At 53.8% G+C, this 16086-nt stretch overlaps 2 protein-coding genes across 2 annotated transcripts; both read left to right on the forward strand.

Moving 5' to 3' along the window:
- The first annotated feature begins 2233 nt into the window (after positions 1-2233).
- On the forward strand, positions 2234-4230 carry LOC106739845 (ubiquilin-1-like). Its single transcript, XM_059727063.1, has one exon. It carries the CDS (start codon positions 2446-2448, stop codon positions 3991-3993), a length of 1548 nt encoding a protein of 515 aa, XP_059583046.1. The 5' UTR covers positions 2234-2445; the 3' UTR covers positions 3994-4230.
- A 2483-nt stretch (positions 4231-6713) lies between these two features.
- LOC102565580 (ubiquilin-1-like) lies at positions 6714-8822 on the forward strand. The gene has a single exon (XM_059727067.1). The coding sequence runs from the start codon at positions 6721-6723 to the stop codon at positions 8761-8763; it is 2043 nt and encodes a 680-aa protein (XP_059583050.1). The 5' UTR covers positions 6714-6720; the 3' UTR covers positions 8764-8822.
- Positions 8823-16086: the final 7264 nt, after the last annotated feature.

Here is a 16086-nt window from a genome sequence, read left to right on the forward strand (position 1 = left end):
CCTCTTACCAGCTCTCATTTTATTTTTCATGTCACACAATGGATGTGAATACAAGCATCCCAGGGAAATTTATACCCATTGAGGGGGCAAAGCAAGATTTAAGGGACACACACAGGGTGGATCTGGGGGAGGGAGCAGTGATGAAGTTGCACCCCCCTTTTAATCCCAAACTTTAAACCAACTTCCTGAGAGAGGCAGCAGCGAGGGAATCAGATACGTCAGAATGAGCCATGAGGACCACTGATTCCTACTAATCTTTCTTTACTCCACAAGTGTTAACAGCCTTTTCTTCCTTTTTAATGATAGTGCAACATCCAGGACATATTCACAGGAAGAGCTAAGAGCAAAATTGCAGAAGAAAGGATAAGCGAAATGTTGATCGTCTCTCTTGTCTGCAGGGCTATAAAATGCAAGGGCTTTAGTAAGAGCTAAAAACAAATTTAGATGGTGTAATATTAACTCAGGTGTGGAAATGACTGATAGTGAAGTAACACTATTGTCCCTCCATCCCCCTTGTTCTTCAGCCTGTATAAAATCTACAGATGTGACAACTGACTTGGCCAGCAAGTAAGAGAAGACCATACATTATTTAATTGTGTTTGTGGTCTTCCCTGACAGAAAATGCTTTTGTAAAGTGTATATGAATTACTTAATGCACAAGGCCTAAAAGGAGATAAAGGAAACCATCAAAGTAAGATAAAAACAAAAACAGCCTAAGCATTTTAACAAAAATATATCTATTATAGCAAAATAACGTCTAATACCTTTTGTTACATCAATCACTACTACTACTTTATCATAGCTTTAAGATATACTACTACTTTACTGCTCCTGTTTCTTCTTTATCTTATCTCCTTTCCTTCCGCGTTGCGGACTAAGAAACCCGCCCTCTTTGTTTCACTAAAACTTTTGAACCAGATCTCTCATGCACTTGGAAGGTGTCAGTTAGTTTGATCGGATTTATATCCTTGGGAAAGGAAGGAAGTTAAATAAAACCAATCAGAGTTCATTGATAAGAATATTAAAACCAGCTGTTTATCAATATTGGGCATAGGCTGGAGGGAAATTTGGAGCAAATTCAAGAAGACCTGCCACCGATCTGCATGCCACTCTCTCGAGTCTCCCCGGCTGGTAGAGACGAGGCTCTATGTCACGCTGCCGCGGCTAGCCAGAAGGACTTTGGGATATATGTTTGGTCCCATGTTTTCAGGTGCAAGCACGTAAAGGGTTGGGCCCTAGACCTATTTCTGTCTCTTTTGGCCATCATCTACGCACAGGTTCACCTGTGATCTGGGCTACAAACCTCCTTGCTATAAAACAGAAGCATAAGCAGGCTTTCTGGCAGCTTCATGGCCTGCAGCAGCTCCCACGGCCCCAGCTGGGAAGCAGTTTTCACCCAGTCCCTGCCCCTCAAGGCGCCTTTTGTGCCTTAACGAGAAAATGCCTCGCTAAGCGGGGTCGCTGTCTGAGGAGCCATGAACGCTGATCGTCCCAGGCAGGGAAGCAGGTAGCTCTTCTTAAACAGGACTCTGCATGCAGTGCACTATTGGCCAACACCTGGTGGGATTATTCCTGGAAGCTGGGATACTTCTTTTGGCCTCAACACCAAGTCAGGTAAAAGCGTGCCTTTGATAGCGAAGCGTGGCGAGGTGGACACGTGCGTCATGTTTGCTTCATGTGAATACATGCATGAGAGTGGGTGAGAAGGGGAGAGGTCTGTCAGAGGTCTTCAAACCAACGGGCTGACCTTTCCCTTTGCTAGGCCTTGATCGCTTCACCGTAGCCTTATTATGATTTACTGCTTCTGCCACCATGTCCCTTCACCCTCTCCTCTGAACTTCCCTTCCTCCGCTTCTGGACCTTTGCAGAGGCGGAGAGTGGGAGACGGGTCTACCCCTGTCTGCATTTTAAAAGACTGTTGAAGAATGAGACGTGGCTCCGAAACATGATTCGGATGATGCCCCTAGGATGTGGGACTGGATGATACGGTGGTCCCCGAGCGCTACAAATCCACGTGCCCAGTCGTGGACACAGGGAGCAAAGCTGGGGAGAATCCATCCCATGAGGGCTGAGGTTGCCTGAGCTCTGGAGCAACTCCTGGTTTACACCAGGGCAAGAGGCAAATCCAGCCTGGCGCCTGCTCTGACATCCTTCTTGCTGTGCACGATGTCATCGCCGATGTCATAGTCGGTGCAGGTGGATGTGGCATGGGGAAGAAGGGCAGCAGCAGCTGTTGGGGTCTCAGATAGCTGGGGCTGGGAGGAGACAGGGGGGCTGGTTTGCATGATTTGGGAGCGGATGGTGGCTCCAGGCAGGGCAGGGGCCAGCCGTTCAGCTCCCGCCACCCTCCTGCAACCAAGAACACCGATAATACTACCAATAGCGTGACATCGTCCCCCCTGCCCCGTGCCCCTGCTGTCCACGCCTCCCCGAGCCCAGCCACCCATGGCCGAGAGCGGAGAGAGCGTCATCGCCTGCCCGGTTGTCGCGGCTAACCCACACATCATCCGAGTCACGGTGAAGACCCCCAGGGTGAAGGAGGAGTTCGTGGTGCCGGAGAACAACACCATCCAGCAGTTCAAGGAGGAGATCTCCAAGCACTTCCACTGCCAGACCAGCCAGCTGGTGCTGGTCTGTATGGGCAGGATCTTGAAGGACCAGGACACACTACGGCAATGGGGGATCCACGACGGCATCACCGTGCACCTGGTCATCCGGACGCACAAGAGGTCCCAGGATGACCTGGTGCTGTGCAGAGCTGCAACCCCGGCCCCAATGTCGTCCCTGGACACCTCCCCTGCCAGCAGCGCCTACGACTTGGTCAGGCAAAGTCCGGCGAGCCTGGAGGCAAAGGCTTTGGGCACCGAGCTGCAGACCCAGCCACCGCTGCGGCCCCACGCGGAGGCCGCGGTGCCGACGGTGGAAAACCTCTTCATCCACAGCATGCTGTCTAACCCCGAGCTGATGCGGCAGCTGATCCTGGCCAACCCGCAGATGCAGCAGCTGGCCCAGCAGATCCCCGAGATCGGCCACGTCCTGAACGACACCGACATGATGCGGGAGATGCTGGACATGGTGAGGAACCCGGACACCGGGCCGGACACGAGGGGTCCGGACCAGGCCGCCAGCTGCCTCGAGAGCATCCCAGGTGGGGACAATCCCTTGAGAGGTGCCTACGTGGAGCCCCCGGAGCCGATACTCGGCGCCGCCCCCGACCCCCTGGGCCGCGGCCCGTTGGCCTTGTTGGTGAGGAACTCGTCTGCGGAAGAGGTGGCGAGGGACGGGCTGCTCCCCTGCGTCGACGCCTGGGACCATTCGCCTCCTCCCTCCGTGTCCCAGAGCGCCACCAGCATTTGTAGCACCAGCACCTACGGCGACCCTGAGAGCAGCGTCGTCAGCTGCAGCTCCGGCCCCATCAGCCGAAGCTGCTCCGTCCCCAGTCTTGGACACGGGGCTGGGACCTTCCCCCTGGGGGGGCTCCAGAGCTTGGCACAGCAGATCGCCGAGACCCCCCAGCTGATTGCAAATTTGTGCTCCTGCTACACCAAGTGTATGGTGCGGTGGCTGATTCAGAGCGCCCAGGGGGCCGTGCTGGCGGCCGAGAACGGCCCGCCGTCGCCCGAGCAAGTCCCTCCGTGGCTGCCCAGCGTCTTCTGGCAGAGCCAGAGCCCCGAGATGCTGGCGGCCGTGTGCAACCCCAAAGCAATGCATGCTTGGGCTCAGATCGAGCAGGGCCTGCAGACGCTGGTGGCAGAAGCGCCGGTGCTGCTGCCCTGGCTCACGCCCCGTTTGTGGGGCCTGGGAAATGCCGGGAGCTCTCTCAGCTGCACGGTCGTGAGCCTGGCCCAGGGCGATCCATCACGCCCGGTAACAGCAGCCTCCGAGCAGAGGCACCGGGTCTCGGACGTGGCGCAGATGTTGCAAGCTCTTCCTGGGACCGACCCTCAGCATCTCCCCGCTCCTGAAGTCAAATTTCAGGAGGAGCTGGATTAGGTCCCTCCTGCAAATGCACGTGGGCTGGGCAGGGCACAGGGCAGCTGTGAAAGCCACCCAGGAGATACCAGCACAGCAGCGGGGAAGCAGAAGCATTCAGCTCAACCACCCGAGAGACCTTTCCGTAACATGTGTGACTGCAGGCTGGGATTTCAGTCTGATGAACAAAAGCCAGTGTGGGGCACCGGGCTGTGGGCAGCTGCTGCTTCCTTGAGACATCAGTGCTTTCTCCATTAGTTAAAGGGCCTGCATTGTGACAATAATAATATTCCATTATGCAGCACCATTTGTCCAGGAATCGTGAGATCATTTACTTAATTATGGGCGTTGTTGCACCCCTTCTCCTTGCTGCAGAGAGGAGCACAAGGACCAGTGGTTTGAAGTTGCATCCCTTCTCCTTGCTGCAGAGAGGAGCACACAGACCAGTGGTTTGAAGTTGCATCAAACTAGGTTTAGATTGGAGAACAGGAAAAACTTCTTCCGTGTCAGAGCAGGGAAGCTGTGGAACAGATGCCCAAGGATGGGGTGGACTCTCCATCACTGGAGGGGTCAAGGAGGGGCTGGATGGCCACTGGTCAGGGATGGTCTAGGTGCTGGTGCTCTGCTATAGGGATTAACAGCAGGGGCAACCAGCAATGTGTGTCAGAGGGGTTTTAAGCCTCCGCACGAGGCGCTGGGGGATGGCTGCAGCCCAGGCTGGGGATGAGGCTGGGCTGTGCCAATGCTCCTACTGGGACCAACCCTACAGGGTCCTGGCTGGAGGGTCTTGCCCCTCCGCTTGGGGTCAGACTGAGCAAGGGCAGGGGAGAAATCCCTTCCTACCCCCAGTGCAGCATCAGCATCAGACTGGTACAGACAGAAGAGTTCACTTTTCTGCAAACTTTAGGGGAACTGTATCTAGTGCACTTGAATTTTTCCCCCCTGCTGAGTGAACAGGAAGCAAACTTATTTCCTAAGGCAAGACCTCACCCAAAGCTGAGGCACGTAGTCTTTCAGTTGTCAGCAAAGCATCCCTATTTGAAAGGCCAAAATAGATGCCAGGTCAACCCTCAGTAAATCGTCTACACACAGCACTCCCCATTTCTCCCCTCATCCGTACTGATCCGACTACTGGATTTTTCTGAATGTGTTTGCCATTTACAACACTTACCTGCATAGATGGGAAAATGGAGCCACGGATATCACATATCTAGATACTTAACTCTTGTATTAGGCAAGCTCTCACAAACAAATGTGGACTTAAGAGGGGGGGAAGAGAAAAAAGAGCTGCTCTCCCTTCCTCAGCAATAATATGAAGGTGGGTATGGTCTTTCTCCACTGGGTGTAAGCAAGGCGTTTGGGCCCCGATCTCCCTGCTTCTTCCATGCCGACCTCAGTGTAATGAAGACAGGCACAAGAGTCATTTAATAACATGCACAAAAAAAAAAGCCAGATTGAGAAAGATATTAATTCCAGTGCTGACGTTTTCCTGATGGTAACAGCACTGGAAGCAAAGAGCGGGGTGGCAGGACCCCCCATTACCCTCCTTGAGGACATGAGGGAGGGAAGAGCTGCTTTGAGGGCTGAGAAGACAGGCTGGCAAGAGCAAACAACATCTGCTCCCTCTGGCTTGCACCCGAGGGTGGCCGGCCCCTGACCCATGATGCAGGCACCCTGCGCTGCGGAGCAGTGCCCTGCCTTGCAGTTTTGGGAGAGGAGCTTTTGGGAGTGGAAGGGGCAGGGGGGTGGACGTTGGTGCTAGGTGCATGCATGGAGCGGTCTGGTGCATTTCAGACCTCGTGCTGCAGTAAGGGACAGGGGCCAGGCCTGCCCCGCTGACCCTGGCGAGGACAGCAGGGTGGGATTTCCAGAGGGATTTGCTTTGCTGGGATGGGAGCAGCCAGGGGTGGCTCCAGGGGGGTGCAGCGGGGCAGTCACACCCCCTTTTGATTCCTCCCCCCAAAGTTGAAAGCCAACTGACTGGCACTGACAGCAGCACACCTCATCTGGCATCAGTGAGGGAAACACTTGACTTCATGGTGTATTATCAATCAATCATCCACCTGACCCTTTCTAAGCTCTTCATTTCACAGGTGTTAACGACCCTCTCTTCTTCTTAATGGCCCAGATGTCCCACCAATCAAGCTATCTGTCCCAGTGCCCTGCTGTCTGTACGCTGCTCCAGGCCATGAAACTCCTATTTCCCAGCCCTGCAGATTGTTTTGATCTCTTTCCAACAAAGTCCTATTTCTTTTTTGCTTCCATCTTAGGCCTCTGGCATATTAGGAAAGCTCGAGTTTCCTAATATGCCCAAGGCCTCAAACAGATGGCAAGGGGCATCATCTATAGCACAACCCGTTTTTCTCCAGTGAAAAATAAACTGAATAACTCATCCTCTTTTCAAAATCGGAGATCCGCCCATGGGAGCAGCATAGCAGGGCATGAACCAGGCTGCTCCTGTTGAGATGCCTGGGAGCAGGACGGCACGAGGAGGGCAGAGAGACCCAGCAGGTCTATAACTGGGCGCACGGTGAAGGATAACCCTGCATGCACCATGGTTATAAGCATTGCACACATATAAGCATTGCACACGTGTATTAGGTTGAGAGATGGCTGGACCCCAGCTTGCACCAGAAGTGGGTGATCCCTGCCCTTGCTTCCAGCAAGGTGCCAGCTACCACTGTGGCTGCCCTATGACATCAGCAGTGATGTCACAGTCCATCCAGGCAGGCAGGGCAGAGTTTCTCCATGGGCAGGCAGCAGCAGCAGGAGAGGGGACATGAGGGAGCCTGGCAGGTGGTGAGCAAGCTCAACAGCTGGGCAACATCTGGCTGGTATGTGCGCCCGGGGCTCGGCTTCCAGCATCACCACGGGGGAAGGAGGTCGCCGCCCCCATCCCACTGCTCCCTGGCCAGAGCCAGCAGCCAGCGCAGCAAGAGCAAAGGAGACTGCCTCTCATCGCTCCCCGTCTCCTCCCGTCACCTCTGCTTCTTACCAACGCTGCGCTCCCATCTCCACGCTGCCATGTCCGGCCGCAGACGGACGCCGGGGCCCAAGAAGGCAGCTGCCATCACCAAGCCCAGCTGCATTACGGTGACGGTGAAGACTCTCAAGAAGAAGGAGCGGTTCGAAGTGGCCGAAAGCAGCACCATCCAGGACTTCAAGGCTGAAATCGCCCCGCGCTTCCAGGCTCCCGCTGAGCTCCTGGTGCTGATCTTCGCCGGCAAGATCCTGAAGGACCAGGACACGCTGAGCCAACACAGCGTTCACAGCGGAGCCAGCGTCCACCTGGTCATCCGGGCGCAGAAGAGACCGCCGGACAGCCCCGCAGAATATCCCCATGCTCCCACCATTACCGGGCTGTTTGCAAATGGCGGCGCTTCCAGCCTGCTGTCCCCGGGGGGTGCGACGGACCTGCCGCACCTGGGCCTGACCCATGCACCAGAGCTGCAGAGTCAGCTGGAACATGTGGTGGCCTCCAGCCAGGCGTTTGTGGCCCAAATCATGGAGAACCTCTTGTTTGAGATCGTCCACACCGACCTGGATTTGAACACCATCAACAGCAGCCCCTTCCTGATGGGTTTCCTCATTGGGGTGACGGGCTTGAGCCTGCTGGGCCTGGACCCCATGGAGGTGTCAGAACTCCTCAGTGAGGCCCAAGATCAGGATGCCTTCATCTCTGACCTGGTGGGTGAGATGGTGCAGAGCCCCCTCGCCAACCCCGACCTCGTCAGGGAGCTCCTGCTGGAAGACCAGCGGGTGCAGCAGCTGGCCGAGAGGACCCCCTTGATCGGGCACCTCTTGAGCAGCCCCAGCTTCCTCCGGGAAATACTCGATGCTGCCAGCCACCCAGCCACGCTGCAGGAGATGGTCCGCAGCAACGACCGAGCCCTGAGCAACCTCGAGAGCCTCCCGGGCGGCTACAGCACCTTGCAGCAGCTCTACCACGACGTGGAGGAGCCCATGCTGGAGGCAGAGCAAGCGCCATTTGAGAGCGACCCCTTTGCACCGCAGCAAGGACAGCCCCCCTCCGGCGGGGTCAGCGTGCCGGCCCGAACTGAGAACAGGCACCCTCTGCCAAACCCGTGGGATCCCCAGTCCCTCCAGGCCGGTGAGGCTGGGAATGGGGGTGAAAGCGAGCACACGGGGCATAACTTGGTCGTGCTAAATCTGGGCCCCGCAGCGGGTGCTGGGGTGCCCCGTGCCGGGGGCATTCAGGGCATGGTCCAGCAGCTCACGGACAACCAGGAGCTGATGCAAAACCTGGGCAGCGCGCTGGCCAACCCCAACGGCCCTGCGCAAAGGATGCTGAGAAGCGACCCGCTCTCCTGCACCGACGGGAGCCCTCGGCCTCTAGAAGAGATGCAGCTGCTGCCCCAGCAGCTGGAGCACACCGATATCTCCGCCGTGCTGACGAACCCTCGAGCGGTGCCGGCTTTCTTGCAGGTTCTCTTAGGCTTGCATACGCTCTTGGTGGAAGCGCCGGATTTCATCCAAGGCCTGGGCCAGCGAGGCATGGAGCCGCAACAAGAGTCCATGGACAGCTCCACCCGCAGCAGCATGTCTGAGGAAGACGTCAGCTTCAGCTCGGAAAGGGATGAAAGCGACAGCCCGGAGAGTATGGATGAGCAGACACCAGAGGTCAGGTTCGAGCACCAGATGGCCCAGCTCAGCACTATGGGCTTCCAGGACCACGAGGCCAATTTGCAGGCCCTGATTGATACGGAAGGAGAAATCGATGCCGCGATTGAGATGCTAACAAAGCCCCAGCCACCCAGCAAGATATTGTAACACGTTCCTTTTGCCTGTCATAATGCTGCGCGCTAAAAGCAGGGCAGTGCGTACCATGATACAGCGTGTGGCGTGGCTTTCTTCAGACCCTGGGGATCAGTGCAAGAGGAGGAGGGTTTCCCATGCTCAAAACAGTGATGATGATGTTAGAGCAGGGAGGCAGAGGTGCCAGGGAAGGGCCGGGGGACACACTCTCCATCACTGGAGGGGTTCAAGGAGAGGCTGGACGGGCACTGGTCAGGGATGATCTAGGCCTAGCGATGCCCGTGCTCTGCTATGGCACTTTCCCAGGTTTCTGGGCGGTGCCAATTGCCCCCCCACCCCTTTCTGCTCCATGTGTCAGGGGGTTTTAAGCCTCCCAAAAGATGCTGGGTGCTGCTGCAGCCCAGGCTGGGGATGGGGCCAATGGTCCTGCTAGGACCAACCCTGCATGGTCCTGGCTACCCCTCCACTCATTGCTACCAATCTGATCATGGGAAAAATCCCTTCCTGGCCCCAAATAGGATCATACTGATTGCTGAGGCATTGCCTCTACCTGGGGCCTCCTGAGCCTTTCTTGAGCCAGGTGTTGAGCTCTTGGCAGTATGCTATTGCAGATGCCCTGTGTCCCTACAGAGGCAGATTTGCACAGAAGCCCCAAGACCAGACAGCAGGACCCAGAGGGTCTTTCCAGGCCTGTCATGCCTTGTGCTTCATAGACTAGTTCAATGCAAGTCGCTTTCTGCCCCTCTGCTGTCTCTGCTGGAAATCTCTCCCAGGACCTCCTTGTTGAGATCTCTCCCAGGACCTCCCAGCTTATGCACGAGGCTAGCACACGGCCAGAAATGGAAGAGCCCCGAATCCTCCAGGGCATTCAGCCCCCAGAGGTTCGCTGATGGGGGTCACTCCCAAGCACACAGGGCCTTTGTGGATATGGACACACAAAGCATTTACCCCAGTGTAGACATAGCCACCCCTGGTTTCTGCACAGTATCTTTGGCCCTGAGTCTGTCAGTGCAAAACCTATGCATGCCACTGCATCCTGGGGTACCATTGCCTTTGGGGACCCGGGGAACTGGACAGCACTGTAAGCTGCACTGGTGCGCAGCTCCCATCCAGGGCATCTGTGGGAGCCCTGTGCTCAGTGCAAACCCAGCTCCGATCCAGTGCATCTCTGCGAGCCCTGCGCTCAGTGCAAACCCAGCTCCGATCCAGTGCATCTCTGCGAGCCCTGCGCTCAGTGCAAACCCAGCTCCGATCCAGTGCATCTCTGCGAGCCCTGTGCTCAGTGCAAACCCAGCTCCGATCCAGTGCATCTCTGCGAGCCCTGCGCTCAGTGCAAACCCAGCTCCGATCCAGTGCATCTCTGCGAGCCCTGTGCTCAGTGCAAACCCAGCTCCGATCCAGTGCATCTCTGCGAGCCCTGCGCTCAGTGCAAACCCAGCTCCGATCCAGTGCATCTCTGCGAGCCCTGTGCTCACTGCAAACCCAGCTCCGATCCAGTGCATCTGTGGAAGCCCTGCGCTCAGTGCAAACCCAGCTCCCAACCAGTCCATCTCTGGGAGCCCTGCGCTCAGTGCAAACCCAGCTCCCAACCAGTCCATCTCTGGGAGCCCTGCGCTCAGTGCAAACCCGGCTCTGATCCAGTGCATCTCTGGGAGCCCTCTGCTCAGAGATGCACTGGATCGGAGCTGGGTTTGCACTGAGCAAACTCAGCTCCCATTCAATGCAAACCACACTGTTACTACCTCCCTCCTGACACCTCCCTGGAACCACACTTGTCTCCTGCAGGCCTGGTCTGTCTGCTCCAGACACCTGTGCATCATACATCCATGTGCAAAAGTGCCCTACGTCTCACCCGTGTTCAGATGGCAGGAACCTGTGATCTCATTGCTGGCCCTGAGTCCAAACATGAGGCTCTCTCTGCCAGGGCACTGTTCCTTTTACATGGTTGTACTCTAATGGTGCCTTTATAGTTGCCAGCTTCCCTCTGAAGTCACAGGATCTTTTATTACAAACCCCTGATCAATCATGACATCCTGGCAACCCCAGCATCCGGGTCCCATCCTCAGCTGGAGCAGCACCACACTATGGGCTCCCTGAGCCAGAAAGCCTGGATCTTAAATGCTGGAGGGTGCAAGAGAGATGGGCACAGTGGAAAAAAAGCCCCAGTCAGATTCAGTTCACTCTCCCTTTCAGCACTGGCTTTCTGGCCCCATCAGTCTCCTGTGTCACATCGTAACAAGCCACAGGTCTACCTTGCCCAATTGCAGTTCTTATTTTCTAGGGCTCTGCCAACATGCAATAGGTTTTTGGTTAAGAGCAGGAGGTGCAACCAGCTGTTTTGGGACCCTGAGCAGAGGTCTCAGGGCAGAAAGAGGTCCCAACTCCTGCTGCCATGATGCTGGCTCCCCCTGCAACCCTGGCTGCAGCTTCCACCACACCAGCTTTCCAGGGGTCAACTCATCATCCTGCTGCCCTGTCCAAATCAGTGCCTGGGGGAGGGTTCCTCTCACCCCCCCTAGTCCTGCCACTGACCAAGAGTAAGGCACCGTGCCAGGGTTTCCAATGTGATGGACGGCCAATGTCTGGGTCCTCTGCCCAGGTCTTGCCAGCGAGCCAAAACGAGAGCATGGTTTGCAAAGCACTGGTCACTGCAAGTCCAAAAAAAGTTCCCTAAAAGGGCTGGTTTGACCCACAAATGGAATATTTTAATTTTTCAAAGTGATTATTGTAATGATCGGGGTTTTTTTAATTATTTTATTTCAGACCCCAGCCTGTTTAAAAAATGTTTTAAAATTGTTTTAGTGTAATTGTATGTATGCAACATTAAAGCCAAGGGGGATTTATGTGTTTATTTGTTTTTCTTTGTAAACAATAAATCAGGAAACAAGATGAACTTGTATTGGGGTAACTGGATTGGCAGGTTTTGTAGCTGAAAAGAGGTTCTGGGCAATAAATGAATACCTTCACCTGACTCTGTGCGACTGCTAAAGCAGAGGGGATTACTATGCAAAGGGAATGGGAGGAGGTTACCATGATTGTGGCTGGCTCTCATTGGAAAGTTAAATCAGATCGTGTCCTTACTGCCAAGAGACTTCAAATTCGATCCCTGGATGGGCTCTGCACTTTAAATACCTCGGAGACACCTGAGACGAGTGCCTGGGCCTGGTACTACTATTGTTTCTTTTTACCCCCTGGTGTTAGTTAAGTCTGCCCTTACCAGCTAACAAGCTGGGCTGTCCATCCTTTGCCCAACCCCAACATTTACTTCAGCACCTGGAAAAACCCAGCCCCCAGAAGACACTGAAAATCCAGGTCTAAGATAGCAGTGAACCTCTGCAGGTGCTTTCCTGTCTCTCCCCGTCCCTGGGAAACCTGTAAAAGGAAGAGAAAGAGACCATGTGGCCTTCAGTTATACGCTCAGAGCTGAGAAGATGCATCCCCAAAGTGAGCCCGGGTGTGACTACACCCTGCCTCAGGATGGGCTCCCCCAAAAACTGGCCATCAAATATGGGCCTTGTTGACACTAGGGAGCCTCTCCCAATATTGCTGTGCCTAATGGACACTCTGGTGTTACCTTCCCAAATAACCAAAGCCAACATTTCACACCTCCTCACCAACACAACACAGCAGCATGGTGCAAACTTGGCTTAGGCAGAAGTTTTGGTATGTGACAACTGCCCTTTTTGTGTGTTACCTCCCCCAGCTGGTGTGGATGCAGGCCTGGCAACAGCCACAAAAAAGTGACATGCCCAGGGACTCTCAGGAAGGATGTTGCAGAGCTGAGCCTTGCAACCAGGATCCTCCGCTGTGCCTTTCCCCCCAGCGCCATTCTTCCTGGGCCTGGAGGGTACATGCATGCTAGCACAGGCACACCAGGCTAATGTAATAGCAGTAGCAATGCCACAACAGCCTGGCACATACAAGGCTGTGCGGCGCTAAGGATAGCTACATCCAGTACCAATAGCCGTGAAGCCACAGGACAGCAGACTGGGCATGCAATGAAGTAGATAATATGGCTATCGTGCAGCCAGGGGCATGACTGACATGTGCAGACATAACTTTACTCTAACTTTTTGGGGTCAGGAAGGATTTTTTCCCTAGGGTCAGATTAGTACAGACTGGGGGGGGTGCCTCCCTCTGTAGTGGGGACCCAGGATCAGGTGGGATGTCTGGTGCTGCCACAGGTAAAGCAGGGGAACCAAGACATATAACAACAACCTTTTACAGAAGCAGAAGGTGGTCGACAAGCCTGACACTGCTCAAAAAGCTGTCGTTTTGCTAAGAGGTCGGACAATGGATGTGTCTGGCTGGTTTGGACAGGGCCGATCCTGCCTCCATCTACATGTGACCTCTGGAGCTCCCTTCCAGCCCCACTTCTTTACAGTTTCTTGGGTCCTATGCTCAGCTCTGTCTGCTGGATGAGACAGCCCCTGGTGTTCACAGAATAGGCACCGAGCCTTATTTCTGTGCACTGCATTTTGAGGAGGATGTGGCTACGCTGAAGAGGGTCCCGAGGAGGTCAGGGGTTTGGACAGCACATCCGATGAGGAACGAGGAAGGGAGCTGGACATGCTCTGCCAGGAGGAACAGAAAAGAGTCAGATGGTGCATGATGGCATCTGCAAACGTTTTGGCAGGCTGCGGTAGAGATGCTGGTGGACAACCATCCTCCCTTATCATTTAGGATAGGACAAGCAGCAATGAGCATGACCTATGGAAAGGTAAATTCAGGTTAAACCTTCTGGGGAAACTTCCTATTATATCAGAGTAAGTAGATGCAACAAGTAGGCTCACTTAGGTAACTGGCCTCTTCTTAAAGACCTCCACGAAAGGAAATTCTCCAATTACTGATGCCAACCCCAACCCATTGGGGTTGGCATAGGTAACCCGTCTCAGTGCCAGGGGTGGGCTGAGGCCCCGTGCAGCAGGATGATTTTTGCAAACAATTTTTGCACCCCTCAGTTTAACAAGGGCACGATTTTCTTGCAGCCCTGACCTTGAAAGCCAGGGCCTCCAGACCAAAGGACCCACAACATCCCAGATTCACTGACAGTCATGGACCCAGGTAAGACACAAGCCTTGAATGGGTTTTGCCCATCAGATCAGGAGCTGGTAGTGGACATGCTTTATGAAGGTTGGGTAAAATGCTCAGTCCAGAAGGCAATACAATTAATCACGACATGGTACATGGACAGTGGCACTTTGGAGGGCCATTTCTGTGGGTACTGTTGGGTGCAAAAGCTCTTGTAGGCTATGAGGCAGGAGCAGTGGAAGCCGCTAAGCTCCCTTCTCTAGACAGCATTAAAGGTTGGAGTTAAAGGACTGAGCTCCCTTCCAAACCTGCCCTTGTCCAAGCTAAGTTCTTGTCCAAGACGAGATCTAACTCGTGTTTGTAACTTTGTTAGATTACTTAGATCCAGACTGGGATGCTGTAACTGAAATCAATGCAGAGGACCACAGACACCTTTCTCTGGAGCATTTGGCATTGTGAGGTACCGTTAAAAAAAAAAAAAGTGCCCTGAACATGCTCTTCTGGTGATCCTGAATTGCATTAAAAAACTAAGGAAGCTCTTTATATTTATTTGTTAGTGCAGAGGCCTGACTGCACCCAGGTCTGTTGCCACCATGCATTCAGTCAGTCTCCAGCACCAGTCAGACCGATTCCTTTTCAAATCTTGCTAAGTGCAATTTTAACTTGAGCCATGCCACAGAGCAGTGATTTTACATGCTATGACTCGCTTTGAAGTGATTCATGCTGCAGAAAGCTACTCATGACTTATTGACTTCTCCTCCTCCTCACTGGTAGGAGCTTTTCCAGCTGTGCCGCCTACACCCTTCTTTTTATTATTTTTTCACTTACAAATGATGGATCCCTGCATGCTCCAGGTAAATCCATACTCGCACATGCAGAGCATTGTCACTTATCCTATGAAATAGGAATGAAATATGAAATATTATGTTCTCCAAGGGCAAGGATTTCAAAAGCAAGCCCCTTATATGAGGGCTTCTGCATAGATGTAGGAGTCCAACACAAGTGGTCTAATGGATCTAAGCTCTGAGCACCCCGAGATTCATGCTGCAATTGGAACAAGGACCTGGCTTTCAGCCCTATTCAGAGGGGAGATGCCATAGACAGCATCCTTACAGGCCTAATCCTGTTAAAGCCAGTTCCCTGCTTTTGTGCTCCAAGGATGGCTCTGCTCAGAGCTTGCTTTGCCCTGTGGCTGGCAAGCCTCACTAGATTGCAGCTCCATCGCCTTCTGCAGCACAGCGGGGATCAGGGCCGTTTGTAGCTGAACTGGGTTTGTCCTGATCTACACCAGGAGTGAAACTGGGACAGGAGCTGGCTGTTTCACAGGTGTTGCCAAACCAGTGCTCTTTCCCACCTGGAGGCTGAATAGAAGCTGAAAAATAAGCTGAGCAGGAGCCAGCAGTGTGCCCTCATTGCAAAGAAGGCTAGACTCCTACCAATGCAGCCCAGGATGCCAAGGGCAGTGATTCTTCCCCTCCATTCAGCACTGGGGAGGCCACATCTGGAATTCAGTGCCCAGCTGTGGGTCCCCCGCTACAGAAAGGATGTGGATAAGGTGGAGAGAGTCTAGTGGAGGACAGTGAAAATGGTTGTGTGGCTGGGGGACAGGACTGGTGAGGAGAGGCTGAGGGAACTGGGCTGATGTAGTGTGCAGAAGAGAAGACCGAGGGGGATTGAATAGCAGCCTTCACCTCCCTGCAGGGGGTTGCAAAGAGGATGGAGCTGGGCTGCTCTCAGTGGGGGCAGATGGCAGGACAAGGAGCAATGGGCTCCAGCTGCAGCAAGGGGAGTTGAGGTTGGAGATTAGGAAAAACTCTCTCACTAGGAGGGTGGTGAAGCACTGGAACAGGTTACCCAGAGAGGTGGTGGGATCTCCATCCTTGGAGATTTTTAAGGCCCAGCTAGACAAAGCCTTGGCTGGGATGATGTGGTTGGGGCTGGTCCTGCTTGGAGCTGGGGTTGGACTAGATGTGACCCCCCTAAGGTCCCTTCCTCCCCTGTTTGTCTGTGATTCTATGAAGGATAGATTTTGTTTTATGAATCTGATTATCAGACATGCATTTAACTATTATGACTGCAGTACTCATGCTACACTAACATGTTATTGGACTGATTTGCACTGATTTGCTAATCACAGGTTTGTGCCTATACTTTGTTGTTCTTTTAAAAAAAAAAAAAACAACCCAAAGTATATACACACGTGTGGTCTTTTGCTTTAATAATATGCTAGGGGCCTAGCACTGAGTAATACAGCTTCTAGTCTTGCTTTAACTATGATCTTAAACTGAGGAAAAAATATATATGTGT

Source organism: Alligator mississippiensis, chromosome 1 (assembly GCF_030867095.1).
Source record: "Alligator mississippiensis isolate rAllMis1 chromosome 1, rAllMis1, whole genome shotgun sequence".
NCBI lineage: Eukaryota > Metazoa > Chordata > Crocodylia > Alligatoridae > Alligator > Alligator mississippiensis.